The sequence below is a fragment of the Notolepis coatsorum genome (assembly GCF_963971535.1).
Source record: "Notolepis coatsorum genome assembly, chromosome: 10".
NCBI classification, from domain to species: Eukaryota; Metazoa; Chordata; class Actinopteri; order Aulopiformes; family Paralepididae; genus Notolepis; species Notolepis coatsorum.
Window position 1 is genome coordinate 11,984,103 of NC_140174.1, and position 16,556 is coordinate 12,000,658.

A 16,556-nucleotide genomic window follows, 5' to 3' on the forward strand; every position below is an offset into this window, starting at 1 on the left:
TCAATCCAGGCCGACAGGTCCCAAGAGCAGAACTCGACCTGCGCCCGGAGCACTGCGGACTAGACAGGCACCTAAGGGGCTTACTGTAAGAACAGTATCCCGGCGGAAAGGGTGTTCGGTATGCTGTGCACCATGTCACAATCTCCACGAACCCCGACCCTGCCAATTTATTAATCCTGCGGGGTCGAGGTTTAGAGAAAGAGTTTTACACAATTGGCAGACGTCATGAAAGATGCAGGGGCATACTCTCGGGCAGACGGGGTCAGGCCCGGCCTCAACCCGAGAGTCGACTCTGCTACCAACACACCGGGGCGGGGAGACAACCACCCCCCTATGTTTATTAACAGGAGGTGGTTTCTCCCTTAACCCACTAAGAAACCCCAGAAACATAACTGCACGTATACACAGGCTATACAATGCAGTTCAAGCATTTCAGGTTTAAAAAGGGTTAACCCAGGCCAACAGGTCATTGAGGGCAAGGCCTGACCTGTGCCTGGCGGACCGGGACCTACACAGGGATGCATAGAGGAGTTGACAGAAGCAGACTCCCCGACAGCCCCCTACCATCCCGGTTTAGCAGGCAGGGAGGGGTGAAAACAAATGGAGAAGGACCAACCCCCTAACATTGTGCAAAAGGTACAACACAGTATGGACCAATGCACGCCACTGTTAAGGGCAACTCGTAGTGGCATCTATATGACACACACATTCATGACATCAACCCCTGTGACGTGAGTCTAACCTAGTGTACTGGCGCTCGGTAGAGACAAGTCTCCTTCCCAGCCAACCGCATAAAAAAACGCTGTTGTTATGATGTTTGGTCAACCAAGGCGCGCCGGCCCACAAAGCGGATTCAAACATTGAAAAACACCCTGGGCCAGTGCTAATCGGTCTCGTAAGACCACACGCTGATTTCATAAAACAGTGTGTATGCTCACAAAGAACCAGAGAACAGTGATGGCGAATTTCTAACAAGAAAGCACCACACAATGTTTCCCCCTTGCTGTCTGGGACGAGCAGCAGGAAGCCGGTCTACAAAGACACAGACACGGGTCTCACATGACGAGACTGGGAATAAAAAAAAACGTCAATTCTGCTCTTTATGTAAGAGGGGAAGACAGCGGTTTTCCCAGAGAGACCTCTACGCAGTGATGCCACAGATTACTTGTAAAAGTAATCCGATTACTGATTACTGATTACTCCTTTAAAAAGTAATCCAAGTTACTTTACTGATTACTTGATTATCAGAGTAACTTAGTTACTTTGAAAGTAACTAGGTTACGAAGTCGTCGTCGTTCCCCCAACAGTTTTTTTTAAACGCTTTATTGAAAGTGCATAAATAGTTTTTTACTTGTTTCTCTGCACATAACGTAAATTGTTAAACTATGCTTCAGCTTCTGTACCATCAAGTATGGTAAAGCAACAGTCTATGATGCTCACAGCATTAGAGCAGCCAGCCAGTGGTTGTACAAAACCAGTGTATCCATTCACATCTAACAAATGCAGGCTGAACTATTCAATTATATCAACTGTAACTATTAAATTGTTTTTATAAATGTCTCTCTATAAACATACAATCAGTCTCTCTTTAACATGTAAATTAACTGTAAATCTGGCAAATAAGAGCTTTTGCTCTGCCACCATCAAATATACATTAATCAATAGGGAAAGAAACAATCTCTCTCTTTTGCTGTTTGGCTGGCCTCCGAGTCCTCCTGTACCTAGTCGAAGCGTCGGCTAGTGTTGTGATTCCAGATGCTTTCAATGCAATTGGATGTGCTGTTTTTAGCGGTAGACAGTATTTTGACTGAGGCTATGTTTAAACGAGCGTTTTGGGGTGGAAGTCTGAACAGAAACCGCAAAAGTCTTCTTGAGGTTTCACTTCGTTTAGACAAGCGTTTTGGGGTGGAATTCTCAGACGAACATAACAACGGAGCCCTGCTGTCACACGATTGGCGCATATGTCACATGACGTGCTGTGAAGACCCGCCCTACTCTGCCTCTGATTCGCAGACTGTGGATGGGGAATGTGATTGGGCCAAAGCAGAGTCACTCACAGACAGAGAGTCCAGTCACGCCGCGGGACACATTCTTGTGTAACCCTTTCACTGCCACACCACGTCACTCCCAATTCCAAATAAGAAAAACAGCTCAAAATGTATTTTTGACTGTCGAAAACGAAATAAAATACTGCATTCCGCCTGCATTATGAATTTATGATGAGATAGTAACGAAATAGTAACGCACAGCCACTTGGACAAGTAACTGCAATCAGATTACTGGCTTTTAAAGATTAACGCGTTAGATTACTATTTTCGGGGAAAAGTAATCAGATTACAATAACGCGTTACTTAGTAACGCGTTACCGGCATCACGCTCTACGTGAGTAAAAACAATTGAAAAAGATTCATGTAATAATTGGACCAAGTGACCAACGGCCCAATATACACTTTTGATAGAGAGCAGAGAAGAAGACAAACAGTCTCGATTGCAATGCATCATCCAACTTTGACAATGACAGCGGTCTGCAGCACAGGCCCTGAAACTCACGGATATGTCTCATGGCCAATAAGAAAACACGCCTAGTGACATCTTCTATGGCCGAGGAAATCCTGTGACCCACCCATCCTAATATGGTGTGGGAAACAGGGAAATGCCCCCCCCCCCCCCCTCCCCCTCCCTGTGACGCGCTTTCTCTCTCAGCCCGACAGGGAGACTGACAGGTAGAAGGTACAACCTCCTGGCCAATCAGTTTCGCAAAGGATATAACTATATCCGAAGGGGGGGGGGGGGGGGGTTATTTGTCCACCCCTCTGAACCCCTCACCCCAGATAAGATGCAATAACAAAGCAGAGCCGTGACACCAGTTGCAGCGCGCTACAAAGCTACAAAGCTACCTGTTAGGGTAATATCTTTACATCCTGCACGCCAGCCACAGCCGATAACCTCGTTTGTGTAAAATACGGGTTTTATACACGGCTCTGGCTCATGTGCGAAAAACTTGCCACCCATTTACATTTACATTTACATTGAGTCATTTAGCTGAGACGCTTTTATCCAAATCGACTTACAAGTTCTGTACGACAAGCCATCAGGAAGGGCACAACTCTAAAAAATAGTATACGAACAGGTCGAAAAGTACCTTACGGATAAAAATCTAATCTACGAATTCCAATCTGGCTTCAGAACATCCCACTCCACTGACACATGCCTTCTCTATTTGAACGACCACATCAAGCAAGAGGTGGACGCGGGCAAATACTGCGGCATGGTCATGCTAGACCTACAAAAGGCCTTCGACATAGTCAATCACACCATTCTGATTGACAAGCTAAAAGCAATTGGTTTTGATTTGAGCTGGATACAATCCTACCTGGAGGGGAGAGAACAGATGGTGGAGGTAAACGGTACCCTACCCCCCCCCCCCCCCTCACAGTGAACTGTGGTGTTCCACAAGGAAGCATACTAGGACCACTACTGTTCCTAATTTATGCAAATGACATGTCGTCAGCTTGTGACTGCAACTTGTTCCTGTTTGCGGACGACTCAGCCCTGCTGGTCTCTGACAAGAACAAGTTACAGGTTGAAAAAACCCTCAGCTCGGAACTAGGCAAAATCTGGATATGGCTCGCCGACAACAAACTATCATTACACATGGGCAAAATAGAGTCTATTCTCTTCGGTTCAAATAACAAACTCAGCAAGACCGACGGCTTCTCAGTTACAGTGGGTGACAATATTGTCACAAGGAAAGATGAAATTACCTACCTGGGTTCCATCCTAGAGGCTAATCTTTCCTGTGACAAAATGGCATCCAATGTAATAAAAAAAGTCAATCAACGAACTCGATTCTTGTACCGGATCTCCTCCCTGGTAAACAAGAATACCCTGAAGACTCTGGCAGGAGCACTCATTCAAGGGTACTACGACTATGCTTGCACCTCATGGTACCAAAGCACCTCAAAGGCACTAAAAACCAAATTACAAACATCTCAAAACAAACTAGTCAGACTACTGCTTGACCTGACTCCTAGAACCCACCTCACCCCTGCACACTTTGCCAACCTAGGATGGCTTAGAGTAGACGACAGAGTACAGCAACTTGCAATGGGCCTGGTCTACAAGATACACTACACGACCAAGGTACCCATGTACATGTCAAAATACTTCCCAAAGGTCAGTGAATACCACGATCACAACACCAGAGGGAGCTCCACAAATCATGTAAAACCCAGATTCGGCTCAAACAAGGGACTAAACACGTTTCGCAATTATGCCATAACAATGTGGAACGCCCTACCCAAAGCTGTAAAGGAATGTAAATCACTACCCACCTTCAAAAACACTCTCAAAGAACACCTACGGGAGACTGCAATTCAAAACTGGCCCCTACAAATGTCCTAACCCAATTGTACAATAAAGACCAAGCATGGCTTTGTCAGTATTCCAATGTACCCAACCCCCCCCCCCCCCCCCCACCTCCAATGTACAGCCCCACCCAACCCCACCCCACCTACCCAACCTCCTCCAATGTACAGTTTCTATGTCAAATGTAGGTCAGTATTCCAATGTACAGTGTCCCCCCCCTATCCAACCCCCCCCCCCCACCTCCAATGTACAGCCCCACCCCACCTACCCAACCTCCCCCAATGCACAGTTTCTATGTCAAATGTATATACACTCTTTTTCTGGATTTTTTTAGTATCACAAACAGTACTGTATTTGAAAATCTGGTATGTCATAAATGTATAGATGTAGCAGTACTGTCTATCTGTATGTCGTGTGTGTTATATGATGAATTGAAAATGGAGGACCCTGATGGAAACAAGACGAAAGTCTTTCTCAGGTCTGCATCCTCTTAACAATTGTATGTATTGAGCTGTACTGTACTGTACCCATTCTGTAATCTGTTAATAAACTTTTCAATCAATCAATCAATCTATCAGCTGAGCAACAATGTTCATCAAAGTGTTGAGTGTTACAGTGTAGGTTAGTTTATTAGGACAAGTGCATGACAGTACGGTTAGTTAGGGTTAGATATATATTTTTTTGTAATTCAGATAATGGTTGAAGAAGTGCGTCTTTAGTCGACGGCGAAAGATTGGACGTGATTCGGCTGTCCTAACTGGGGTGGGTAGTTCATTCCACCATTGTGGGGCAAGGACTGAGAATAGGCGACTTCTCTTTGATGACCCTCCCGGAGCTTGGATAGGAGTAGGTCTGAGGCGGCCAGAAGATGCAGAGCGTAGGGGTCTTGAGGGTGTGTAGTTAGAGACCATTGACCGGAGGTAGGCGGGAGCGGTTCCCTTTGCCGCATGGTATGCTAGGTCGAGGGCCTTGAAGCGGATTCGTGCAGCAATGGGGAGCCAGTGCAGGTCCCTAAGAAGTGGGGTGACATGGGCCGACTTCGGTAGGTTTGAGATCAGGCGGGCCGCTGCATTCTGAATGAGTTGAAGAGGCTTAGTGGCAGTGGTCGGGGGGCCAGCGAGCAGTGCGTTGCAGTAGTCGAGGCGGGAGATGACTGTTGATTGGACGAGGAGTTGGGTGGCTTCTTTTGTCAGGAAGGGGCGGATCCTTCTGACGTTGCTCAGGAGGAATTGGCAGGTTCTGGTCGTCGCTGCGATGTGAGCAGAGAAGTTCAACTGGTCGTCGAGGACAACACCAAGGTTCTTGGCGGTCGGGGACGCAGTCACAGCTGCATTCTCGACTGTGATTGAAAGGTCGGTTAGGGGGGAGGATTTGGCCGGCAGGTGGAGCAATTCTGTTTAGCTTAGGTTCAGTTTGAGGTGGTTGGTCGTCATCCAGGCGGAGATGTCGGACAGACAGGCCGAGATCCGCTCAGAGACGTGGATATCTGAGGGAGGGAAGGAGAGGAAGAGTTGAGTATCGTCGGCATAACAATGGTAGGAGAAGCCATGAGACGTGATAATGTTACCCAGTGATTTAGTGTAGAGGGAGAAGAGAAGGGGTCCTAAAACCGAGCCCTGGGGGACACCCGTCCGCAGGGGGCGGGTGGCCGACAGGGTCCTTCTCCATGACACTTGGTAGGAGCGGTCATTGAGGTATGATGACAGCCATGTCATCCGAAATTCATATCTTTACCCTTAACACTAATGAGTGCCAGCCACGACAATTGTCGTCTTATCAGACCCCCCATTGAGTGCCGACGACGTGAAATGTCGTTTGTTTGCCGTATTTTTTGTATTGGCTCGAGCCTCAGGTTAGTGCTGCAAAGTCTCTCTAAGCTCAATTGGGAAGATACCGCCCCCTATCGTCTCTCCCTGTGTAACTGCACCCCATCAGTTCTGACTGATGCAGGGGGAGTGGTCAGTTTCCTCATTTTATTTTCCCCTCAAGGCATCTGAAGGATCGATTGTGCTCGCCGGCCTGGAAAACCCGTGGATTATGTATTTACAGGACGCAACACTGTAATCAATAAGCGTGATCGATATTTGGAATGGCGATCAGGAATTGGAATAATCTTTTTGGATAACATCTGATCTCAGGTAAGGAATCTATTTTACCAGTCTTAGGATAATCAGACCTGTTTTCACGGAGATATAAGCGTTTGCCCTATGCGTGTGTGTGGCTGTGATCGCTGATGAGGAAACGAGAGAATATATTTTTCAGCCCGCCTCTATAGCATGCATAAGTACACATACTATCGATAATCTAGCGTTTATTTGAAAACTATTCATAAATAGGCCGAAAAATTACAACGTTTGTGTATTCTAGAATATTCCAGTAAATGCCTTTTATCACGGAATCTTTATATTTTCCTTGAAAACGAGGGCTTTTCAAAATGCTATAAAAAGGATATGAACCGATTAAAAAAAAACAATCCGTTTCGACAATATTAACTGCAAACAAGTCATTGATAAGCAACTGGCAGATTAGACACATAGCCATAATTTAAAACATAGATTATGCGTTTTTAACGCTATCATTGAAGTGGATGCTGGCACTCAACGGGGTTTTCCATGTTAAATGCAAAATACAGTGAATCAACACACGTTTTGTTAACAAAATAGTCCCTCTCCGGGAGGGACCCTTTATTTAATGAACAAAATCATATTTGGGGGGGGGGGGGGGGGGGGCACAGGGGAAAGTCACTAGCATTGCCCGCCGCGCGCAGGATGCCGTTTGCCCCCATGGGCAGCTGGCCCTGAGGGACGGTGCTGGGGAGCCGTCTGGCCACGAGCGATAGTCGCTCCTCCACTCTTGGCCTTCTAGATCCAGGATAATAAGATACATACAGCCTCTAGATCCAGGATAACAAGATACATACAGCCTCTAGATCCAGGATAATAAGATACATACAGCCTCTAGATCCAGGATAATAAGATACATACAGCCTCTAGATCCAGGATAATAAGATACATACAGCCTCTAGATCCAGGATGATAAGATACATACAGCCTCTATCTCCAGGATAATAAGATACATACAGCCTCTAGATCCAGGATAATAAGATACATACAGCCTCTAGATCCAGGATAACAAGATACATACAGCCTCTATATCCAGGATGATAAGATACATACAGCCTCTAGATCCAGGATAACAAGATACATACAGCCTCTATATCCAGGATAATAAGATACATACAGCCTCTAGATCCAGGATGATAAGATACATACAGCCTCTAGATCCAGGATGATAAGATACATACAGCCTCTATATCCAGGATAATAAGATACATACAGCCTCTAGATCCAGGATGATAAGATACATACAGCCTCTAGATCCAGAATAATAAGATACATACAGCCTCTATATCCAGGATAATAAGATACATACAGCCTCTAGATCCAGGATGATAAGATACATACAGCCTCTAGATCCAGGATGATAAGATACATACAGCCTCTAGATCCAGGATGATAAGATACAAACTTAAAGTTTTATTCGTTTTAGGCACAGTGAATAATAAGAAAGCCCAGAGCAGTACTTTGCTCTTAATACTTTTGTTATGGTTTGACTGTGAGACTTTAGCGCAGAGAGAAAGCACAACTGGACAGGTTTCAAGGGTGTTTAATATCAAAAAGGGAGAGTAGTTAGACAAGCGTGAGGGTTCTCAGACGGTGCGTGGGATGACAGAGTAATAGACTGAGGTTTGAGAATAGCCTGCTGTAATGCATTACTCATAGACTGAGGTTTGAAAACAGCCTACTGTAATTCATTACTCATAGACTGAGGATTGAGAATAGCCTACTGTAATTCATTACTCATAGGCTGATGTTTGAGAATAGCCTGCTCATAGATGAGGTTTAGTTTTTATAAGTGGCAAAATGTCTGCTACCATTTTTACATCAATGTAGTTAAGTAAGAGTAACATATACTTTCAAATGTTGTGAAGTAAAATATATCATTTATATTTAAAATGTAGCAAAGCAAAAAATCTAAATAAAAGTACTTGGCATTTGTTACTTAACCTGTTACGCCCCATATTATCAGGTAAATAGTGTGTCCCTTACTATGCTTGAGTAAATTGTAATGAACCAAAGGAGAATATATTTTTTTTAAATAATTTAAAAAAATATTTTTGACAGTGAATAACACCATGTTAACATGGACCAGACGTGACAAATCCACTGAGCTCATTCAGCACCTTCTTGAGATTACGTGTACAAAAGATCTAAGCAAATTAATAAAGTGCAGATGATTTACAGGGGGTTTTGTAGATACAGTACAGCATTTTGCCATCCAGACACATGCAAATTGAATATAGAATATAGAATATCAGGACTATAATTGACCTTATTATGGCCAAGTCATCCATCTATGGATCGGGCCAAATCTCCACTTTCCAATGGCAGAGTTCAATCTGGATTTAGTACCAAAGACCGTGAATGAAATCTACTGTAAGTAACGTTTTTTAATGAAAATAAATGTTGTTTAGACGTTCACAGAAAGGTAAAGAAACAAACTAAGTTCTATTTTATGGCAATAACATTCAGGTTTGTTCGACCCGTGAGATATAATCGCAAAATGACGTCAGAAATGTTCAACAGCTTTGACAGAGGCTGGCGTGAGCTGGGTAGTGTAGTTTTATCAAATGTCGATGCTCTGGGTCTCTTCTCTCATAGGACTACAACGCTTTCATGACATCTTACTTCCTCATGTCTAATTCATCCAGTTTCCGCCGGGATGCGCAAATATATTTATAAACTCATATTTAGCGAATATGACTCAATAAAAATGTTTAATCTAATTACTTCCAGACTTTATAGTTAATTAATCTAAATTAATCACATTTTAATCGCATATCAATATTTGATGCGAAAAGCAAAAATGTTCAATTCAAATGGATTTTGGTATACGAGTGAAGAAAAAAGTTATTTGCAATTTATTATACTTTATACGTATAGCACATGCATGAGTCTAGTCTCCTTTGAAAGGTAGCATTACACAATAAAGAAAAATCATGATGCGATTAAATCCCAGCCCTACTAATAACACTTCAAATCATTGGTAAACAAACGTAGTGCTGAAAATATACACTTTGACTGCTGTTTTGATAGAGTTAGGGTCTTTACTCTAGGCTACATTTGAAAAAGAAATGCAACATGTGAAAATAATACGTTTTTCATGTATACGTTTGCGTGTTATACCGTGGTGAATATTGTAGTTTCAGAGTGATCCTGGCTAATTTATGGTAATTGCGCTATGGAGCGATATGTGAATTTAGCTAAAAGCGTTCACGTTGCTCGCCTGTACACGCTACTATTTCCAAATCAAAGGTATATAATAGGTATTATGTCTCATCATGAATTCATGAAAGGGGGGGGGGGTCGTTTTTTGATGCTTTAATCGCCAGTAACGGCATTCGTTTTGAACACCACACACACTGATTAAAAAGAATATTCCAATTGTCTGATCGTGATTTCCAGTATTGATGTCCATCTGGTCCCGGACATAATTTGGCACAACTTATGGATAGAATGTGCTTGATGCGTTTCGAAGTGGTCGGATGAAGCGATTCACTTGGCTTGGTCTACATTCTCTGTCCGGACCATATACAATGTAACACACAGTGTGAAATAAGGTTTCAAAGGGTGGGCGATACTGCCACCTAGCAGGATGTGGCCGGTATTGCACTTTGGGGATCTCAGAATGATTTCCTATGGTAACACAGAGGTCCGTGAACCAGGGACGTGCACAGGACTTTAGAGGGGCAGGTGCTCAAAGGCTGAAAAGGGCACCACACTTGTGTGTATATATTAACCGAGCGCGCGTAGCGAGCGAGCACGATTTTTAAGGGCCCTTTTCGGGCGGGGGCCCCCTTTTTATGCTTTTTGGGGGGTTATGGTGATCAAATATTGAATATTGAACTATAATAATCAGTGCAGGAGCTCACTTATCCTTGAAAGACACTTTTATCACTGACTTAAAAAGCCCATACATCTCCATAAATGTTCAGGGGGGAGGGAATAAGTGCTTACCCTACAGACCCCAAGACGTGCTGTATATTCTGTATTGTTTAATATAAATGCATTTTTTATTCCAATCCCGATTTGTATTTGAGATTCCCAAATCCCATCGGACTTGACTTCTTCGTGTCCCTCAATGAGTGAAATACCAGCATTCAACAGCGGTTTCTATCATCATCATCATCATCACCACCCACGCTATGCATAAAATATATAGGTCCGCGGAGAGGCACGCTGAGGAGGCCGTGCAAACTGCAATGGAATATGGGGCATCTCTCTCTCTTTACCTAATATTTTTATTCTATCCTGACATTTTTCAGTTGGAAGGGCAGTCTATAGCTTAACGATAAAAAAAAAAAAAAAATTATAATTTTTTTTTTCAAAAAGGGCACTTTTTTGATGAGGCTCAAAAAGGCAGGTGCTCAGGCACCCCTTAGCCTCTATGTGTGCATGTGCCTGCCGTGAACCTGTAATGAATAAGAAAATTGAATAAAAGAAAAAACTATGAAAACCAGAGAACTTCTTCGTGTCCCTCAATGAGTGAAATACCAGCATTCAACAGCGGTTTCTATCATCATCATCATCATCACCACCCACGCTATGCATAAAATATATAGGTCCGCGGAGAGGCACGCTGAGGAGGCCGTGCAAACTGCAATGGAATATGGGGCATCTCTCTCTCTTTACCTAATATTTTTATTCTATCCTGACATTTTTCAGTTGGAAGGGCAGTCTATAGCTTAACGATAAAAAAAAAAAAAAAAAAACTATAATTTTTTTTTTCAAAAAGGGCACTTTTTTGATGAGGCTCAAAAAGGCAGGTGCTCAGGCACCCCTTAGCCTCTATGTGTGCATGTGCCTGCCGTGAACCTGTAATGAATAAGAAAATTGAATAAAAGAAAAAACTATGAAAACCAGAGAAATCTGGAGTCTGGCCACCAATGTGTTAAGCGGAAGCGGTTAAGTACAGTACTTGAGTAATAGTTCTTACCTATCAAGGGTGAAAAGTAACTAAGAACATTTACTCAATTATAGACAGACATATTCTATGAAACTGAAATATCCCTTTAAATAATATTTATATAGTGTATATTACTGTATATAGTATTGATATAACATGAAACTAATATATCATTAAAATAACATCAATAAAATTATATATCAATAGAATAACAGATCAATAACATAATAGATCAATCACTAACTAAATTTCATCCACATGTTTTTATGCAAATAAAGTGTTATCGAATGAAAAACGTATGATGGAAACGGTAAATCTCCATACAATTTCATGAATATCGGCAAAAGGTTTTTGCACTCAACCTTACCGGATTTTCTCTTTATCAGTAAAAGGTTATCCACCATGTGTTTCTGCTTTAGATATTAGAATTAAAACCAACAACTAGAGAAGGAGATGGCGAACAAAGGCTATATATACAAAATCTACCGTTATACATCTCCCGTTATACATCTCCATTATGCAACTCCGTTATATATCTCCTGTTATACATCTCTGTTATACATATCACGTTATATATCTCACGTTATACATCTCCGTTATATATCTCCCGTTATACATCTCCATTATGCATCTCTGTTATATATCTCCTGTTATACATATCACGTTATATATCTCACGTTAAATATCTCCTGTTATACATATCACGTTATATATCTCACGTTTATACATCTCCTGTTATACATATCACGTTATATATCTCACGTTATACATCTCCTGTTATACATCGCCATTATGCATCTCTGTTATATATCTCCTGTTATAGATATCACGTTATATATCTCACGTTATATATCTCCTGTTATACATATCACGTTATATATATCACGTTATACATCTGCCGTTATACATCTCCATTATGCATCTCCGTTATACATCTCCTGTTATGCATCTCATGTTATATATCTCACGTTATACATATCCGTTATACATCTCCCATTATACATCTCCATTATGCATCTCATGTTATGCATCTTCTGTATTAACCCATATTAATTAGTTCTTGATAAACTTGATTCCTTTTCATATGTGATTTGGCTAACTGGACAAACATTTGTGTGCACTGTGTGGTTTATTTGCTAATTTTGTGTAAAAATTTAACGCTTAAAATGTAGGAAATATATTCAATGTAACAATATTTTGGCAAAAGTGTGTTTTTACAGCATGTGACATTACACACAGGTTTCTTTTCACATCAAATTTGTTGGATGGAAACACACTTTCACCGGCATAATTCACATTAATGTTTTTGCAAACTTCAAATAATTGGCTTTAAATTCAATTGACAAGTGGATGGAAACTTAGCTACTTACTATCTGTTCTTGTTTCTACAGTCTGGACTCTGCTGAAGATTAAATCTGGACCGAGGCAACGTGAGTGAGTGAGTGAGTGAGTGAGTGAGTGAGTGAGTGAGTGTGTGTGTGTGTTTAGGTGTGTGTGTTTAGGTGTGTGTATGTGTGTGTTTAGGTGTGCGTGTGTGTATGTGTGTGTTTAGGTGTGTGTGTGTGTTTAGGTGTGTGTGTTTAGGTGTGTGTGTGTGTGTTTAGGTGTGCGTGTGTGTATGGTGATAACTAGTAATGAGGTGTGTGTGTGTCTCCACCAGATTTGTGTCTCCTCTGACAGACGGACACACCTCCACACCTTCTAGAGTCTCCTCTGACAGACGGACACACCTCCACACCTTCTAGAGTCTCCTCTGACAGACGGACACACCTCCACACCTTCTAGAGTCTCCTCTGACAGACGGACACACCTCCACACCTTCTAGAGTCTCCTCTGACAGACGGACACACCTCCACACCTTCTACTGCAGCTTCTCTGAACAGCTCTATCCTGGGTTTAGTGTCTGGTCATCTGGCTCCTCATTGTCTCTGTGTCAGAATGATTTCACTGACCTCTTTGATGTCTAACACACACACACACACAGGCACCCACACACACACACACACACACACACACACATACAAACATATACACACCCACACATGTACATGTATGTAATAACATCCTCTCACATGTTAAATAGATAATTTGATCTTTAAAGGTAACATATTATACCTCTCTTTTCTTATACTTTTACTATGCCTTTCAACGAGCGATGACAAACTCAAATTTAACGACAATGCAGATGTTATAATAAAAATGGCTCATCAGCGCCTGTACTGTCTTTGTAAACTAACCTCCTTTGGAGTCGACCAGAGAATTCTGGCAACATTTTATTCTTCCTTTATTGAAAGTATTCTAACCTTTTAATTTGTATGCTGGTTCACATCCATCTGTCAAAGAAACAAGAACAAACTGCAAGGTGTTGTCAACCTTAGCTCAAAGATTATCGCCAGAACACACAGATCCCTAGTGCAGTTTAACAGCCCAAGTGCTCAAGAAAGCACATAAGATAATTAGTGACTCCACACATGTCCTTCATGTGTGTGTTGACCTGCTGCCCTCAGGAAAGCGCAAAACAAACAGAAGGAAGTTTGGGTTTGTTCCAGAGGCCATTCGACTGGTGAATGGCCACAGTACAAGGAATGGTCAGTTTACTAACATGTCATGCACCTTTTTTTTGACCCCTTGATTAAGTAAAAAAAAAAGAAAAGAAAATTGTACTGACTGAATTTATTATTGGACTTGACAGATCAACAATGTAGGGATCCCGTTCTGGCAGTGTCATGTCTCTTGTGCTTTGGTAGTGTCATGTATGTCTCTTGTCCCCTGTTTTGTCTTGAATGTGTAGAAGTGCAGCTGTTTTCCGTATCCATGCTCTAAATGGCCCCTTGCAGGACTAATAACATTTTTTTAATTGAATTGAATTGAGTTGAAGTTAGTATAGGTCTCTGAGGTCCTGAAACATGTATTATGCGTGAACTACATATGGGATATGTACAGATATAGTATATAAATATATGTAAAAGGGATTATATGCAGGTATTTGCAGACATAAATCAAATAAAATCCAATTTATTTGTAAGGCCTGACAACACACGTTAATGTCCCCATGGGCCGGACACGTCTTCTTTAAACAAGTCAAGAAGAAACATCACAATAAATCAAGAACAAAACAAAAAACACCATGAAATCCAAAAGAAAATGTTAAATAAATGCAACACTCCAAGACATACCCCATGCGAAGGTAAGGAAAAACTCACTAAAAACCTAGCAATAGGAAAAAAGCACCACAGGCAATGTGGAGGGGAGAAACCTTAGAAGGGCCGTTCAAGGGGGGATCTCCCTTCTTAGATGTCGGTGATAGTAGTGTTGCTACTGTATAAAACAGGCGAAACAGTTTGTAAATGTACATATACGTGTAATGAAACACAAATATGCACATGCAATAGAAACTGGGGTACATAAGAAAATATTTAAAGATTGAAAATAGAATAGAGCTGATGACGGATCCATTTGATGTATGGGGAGAGGCGTAGAGAGGATCGCATTCCTCCCGGCTATCACCACGGGACGTCCACCACTCCGACTCCGGTCATCATCACGAGCAGGGGCGGAGCTTTCTACATGCGATATAGGCGGTTGCCTAGGGCGCCACCCAGAGGGGGGCGCCAAAATATTTAAAAAAAATATATTTGTAATTTTTTTTTATATTCTTCTTTTTTTTGCTTGCCCCAGTTTTGGCGCCCCCCCCTCTATATCTGCAACCATTATTTTTACATTCGAAAAAAAATCTAACATAAGGGAAAATGAGCCAAAAATCTAAAACGGTCGGTCGGTCTGAGCCTCAGCTTTAGGTGTTCACAGTCAGAACATGCTAGAGCGCTGTGCATTGATGGGTATCGGTCAAGTGTTTATAGAATTTAGCGTCGAGGGCGGCTGGGTGGCGCAGCGGACATTGCGCTCGTCACCAATGCAAGATACACCGGGTTCGAATCCGGCTGTCTGCGTTGCCTCCGGCTTGGGCCGGCCGTCATACTAACTCAATTGGCAGAGTTAGCGGGTGGGTAGTCGATGGGTGGTAATCTGGACGTTGTAAACAGCGACTCCTACAGGTCGGTTGGGGCGCCTGCACAGCAGAGACAGGAAAATGGCGGGGGCAGTGTGAGCCTCCTACACGTTACTCCTTGCCAAAATGAGAGTCCGCGCTGGCAGGTGAAAAGATGTGACAGGCTGCCTCCACATGTATCGGAGGGGACATGTGACAGGCTTTTATCCTCCCTACAATCGGCCAGTGGGGGGCACATGCGAGCAACGTTCAAGAGGGGAGGGGAGAATTGGCACGGCTAAATTGGGATGGGAGAAAAATAGAAAAATTGGGAGAAAAAGTGGATAAAAAAAAGAATTGAGCGTTGAGGAAAGAAAGACTGTTAGAGAACTATGAAGAGACAAAAGCCATCCGGGTCGCAGTATAAAAAGAGAAGAAAAGAAGAAGAAGAGAAACGTGCCAAGGTAAAAGGTATGACATTATTTACAACTTCCAAGACCTGCCACACCAAGAGCTGATGAAGCAAGCAGAGGCACTTGTACACACCTTAAACCATGGGGGGAAATCGGATTTGGATGAGAAGGAGCTGGCTCAGGAGTTGGAAAATGTACCTGACTTGCCATCAAAGAGCATGACAACTCTTGAGTTGTTGAAATTCATACACACAAAGCAGCTCACAGAAATATATCCCAACTTGTGTATTGCTCTGTGGATCAGTGCAACGCTACCAGTAGCAAATTAAAACTCTTGAAAACATACCTGAGGTCAACCATGGCTCAAGAACGCCTCAGTGGTCTGGCTGTAATCAGTATTAACCATGAGGTTGGTGGTCAGATTTCATATGATGATGTGATTGATGACTTTGCAGGAAGGCCAGAAGGATTGCACTGTAAATGGAACGCTACAGGCTAACCTTGAAGTGTGATGATAGGGAGTGGAATGTAAATAGTTCTTCAGACAAAGTGAATTTATATATATTTTTAATTTGTTTGTTTATTTAGCATATTATATTTTGATTATATATGTGTAACATATTTTACAATACATAATTTTCTTTTAAAGCAAATGTGCACGTTATTTTATTGTTTGTTATTGTTATTATTATTGATTGTTAGCTAAGTTGTTTGTTTTAATTCTTTAGTGTGCACTTTACATTTCTTCTTAATTTTCTTTG

At 42.1% G+C, this 16,556-nt stretch overlaps 1 protein-coding gene across 2 annotated transcripts in view; it reads left to right on the top strand.

The window, feature by feature from the left end:
• LOC311236093 (uncharacterized protein) overlaps positions 1-14,024 on the top strand; it is a 42,356-nt gene extending 28,332 nt beyond the window's left edge. The window contains exons 10-11 of one of the 2 annotated variants that reach the window (XM_084323692.1): positions 12,786-12,828; positions 13,055-14,024. In XM_084323692.1, coding sequence (XP_084179818.1) covers positions 12,786-12,807 — 22 coding nt within the window. In that variant the 3' untranslated portion in view covers positions 12,808-12,828; positions 13,055-14,024. The remainder of the gene's footprint in view (positions 1-12,785; positions 12,829-13,054) is intronic. The other variant, XM_084323691.1, reaches the window with a different exon arrangement.
• Positions 14,025-16,556: the final 2,532 nt, after the last annotated feature.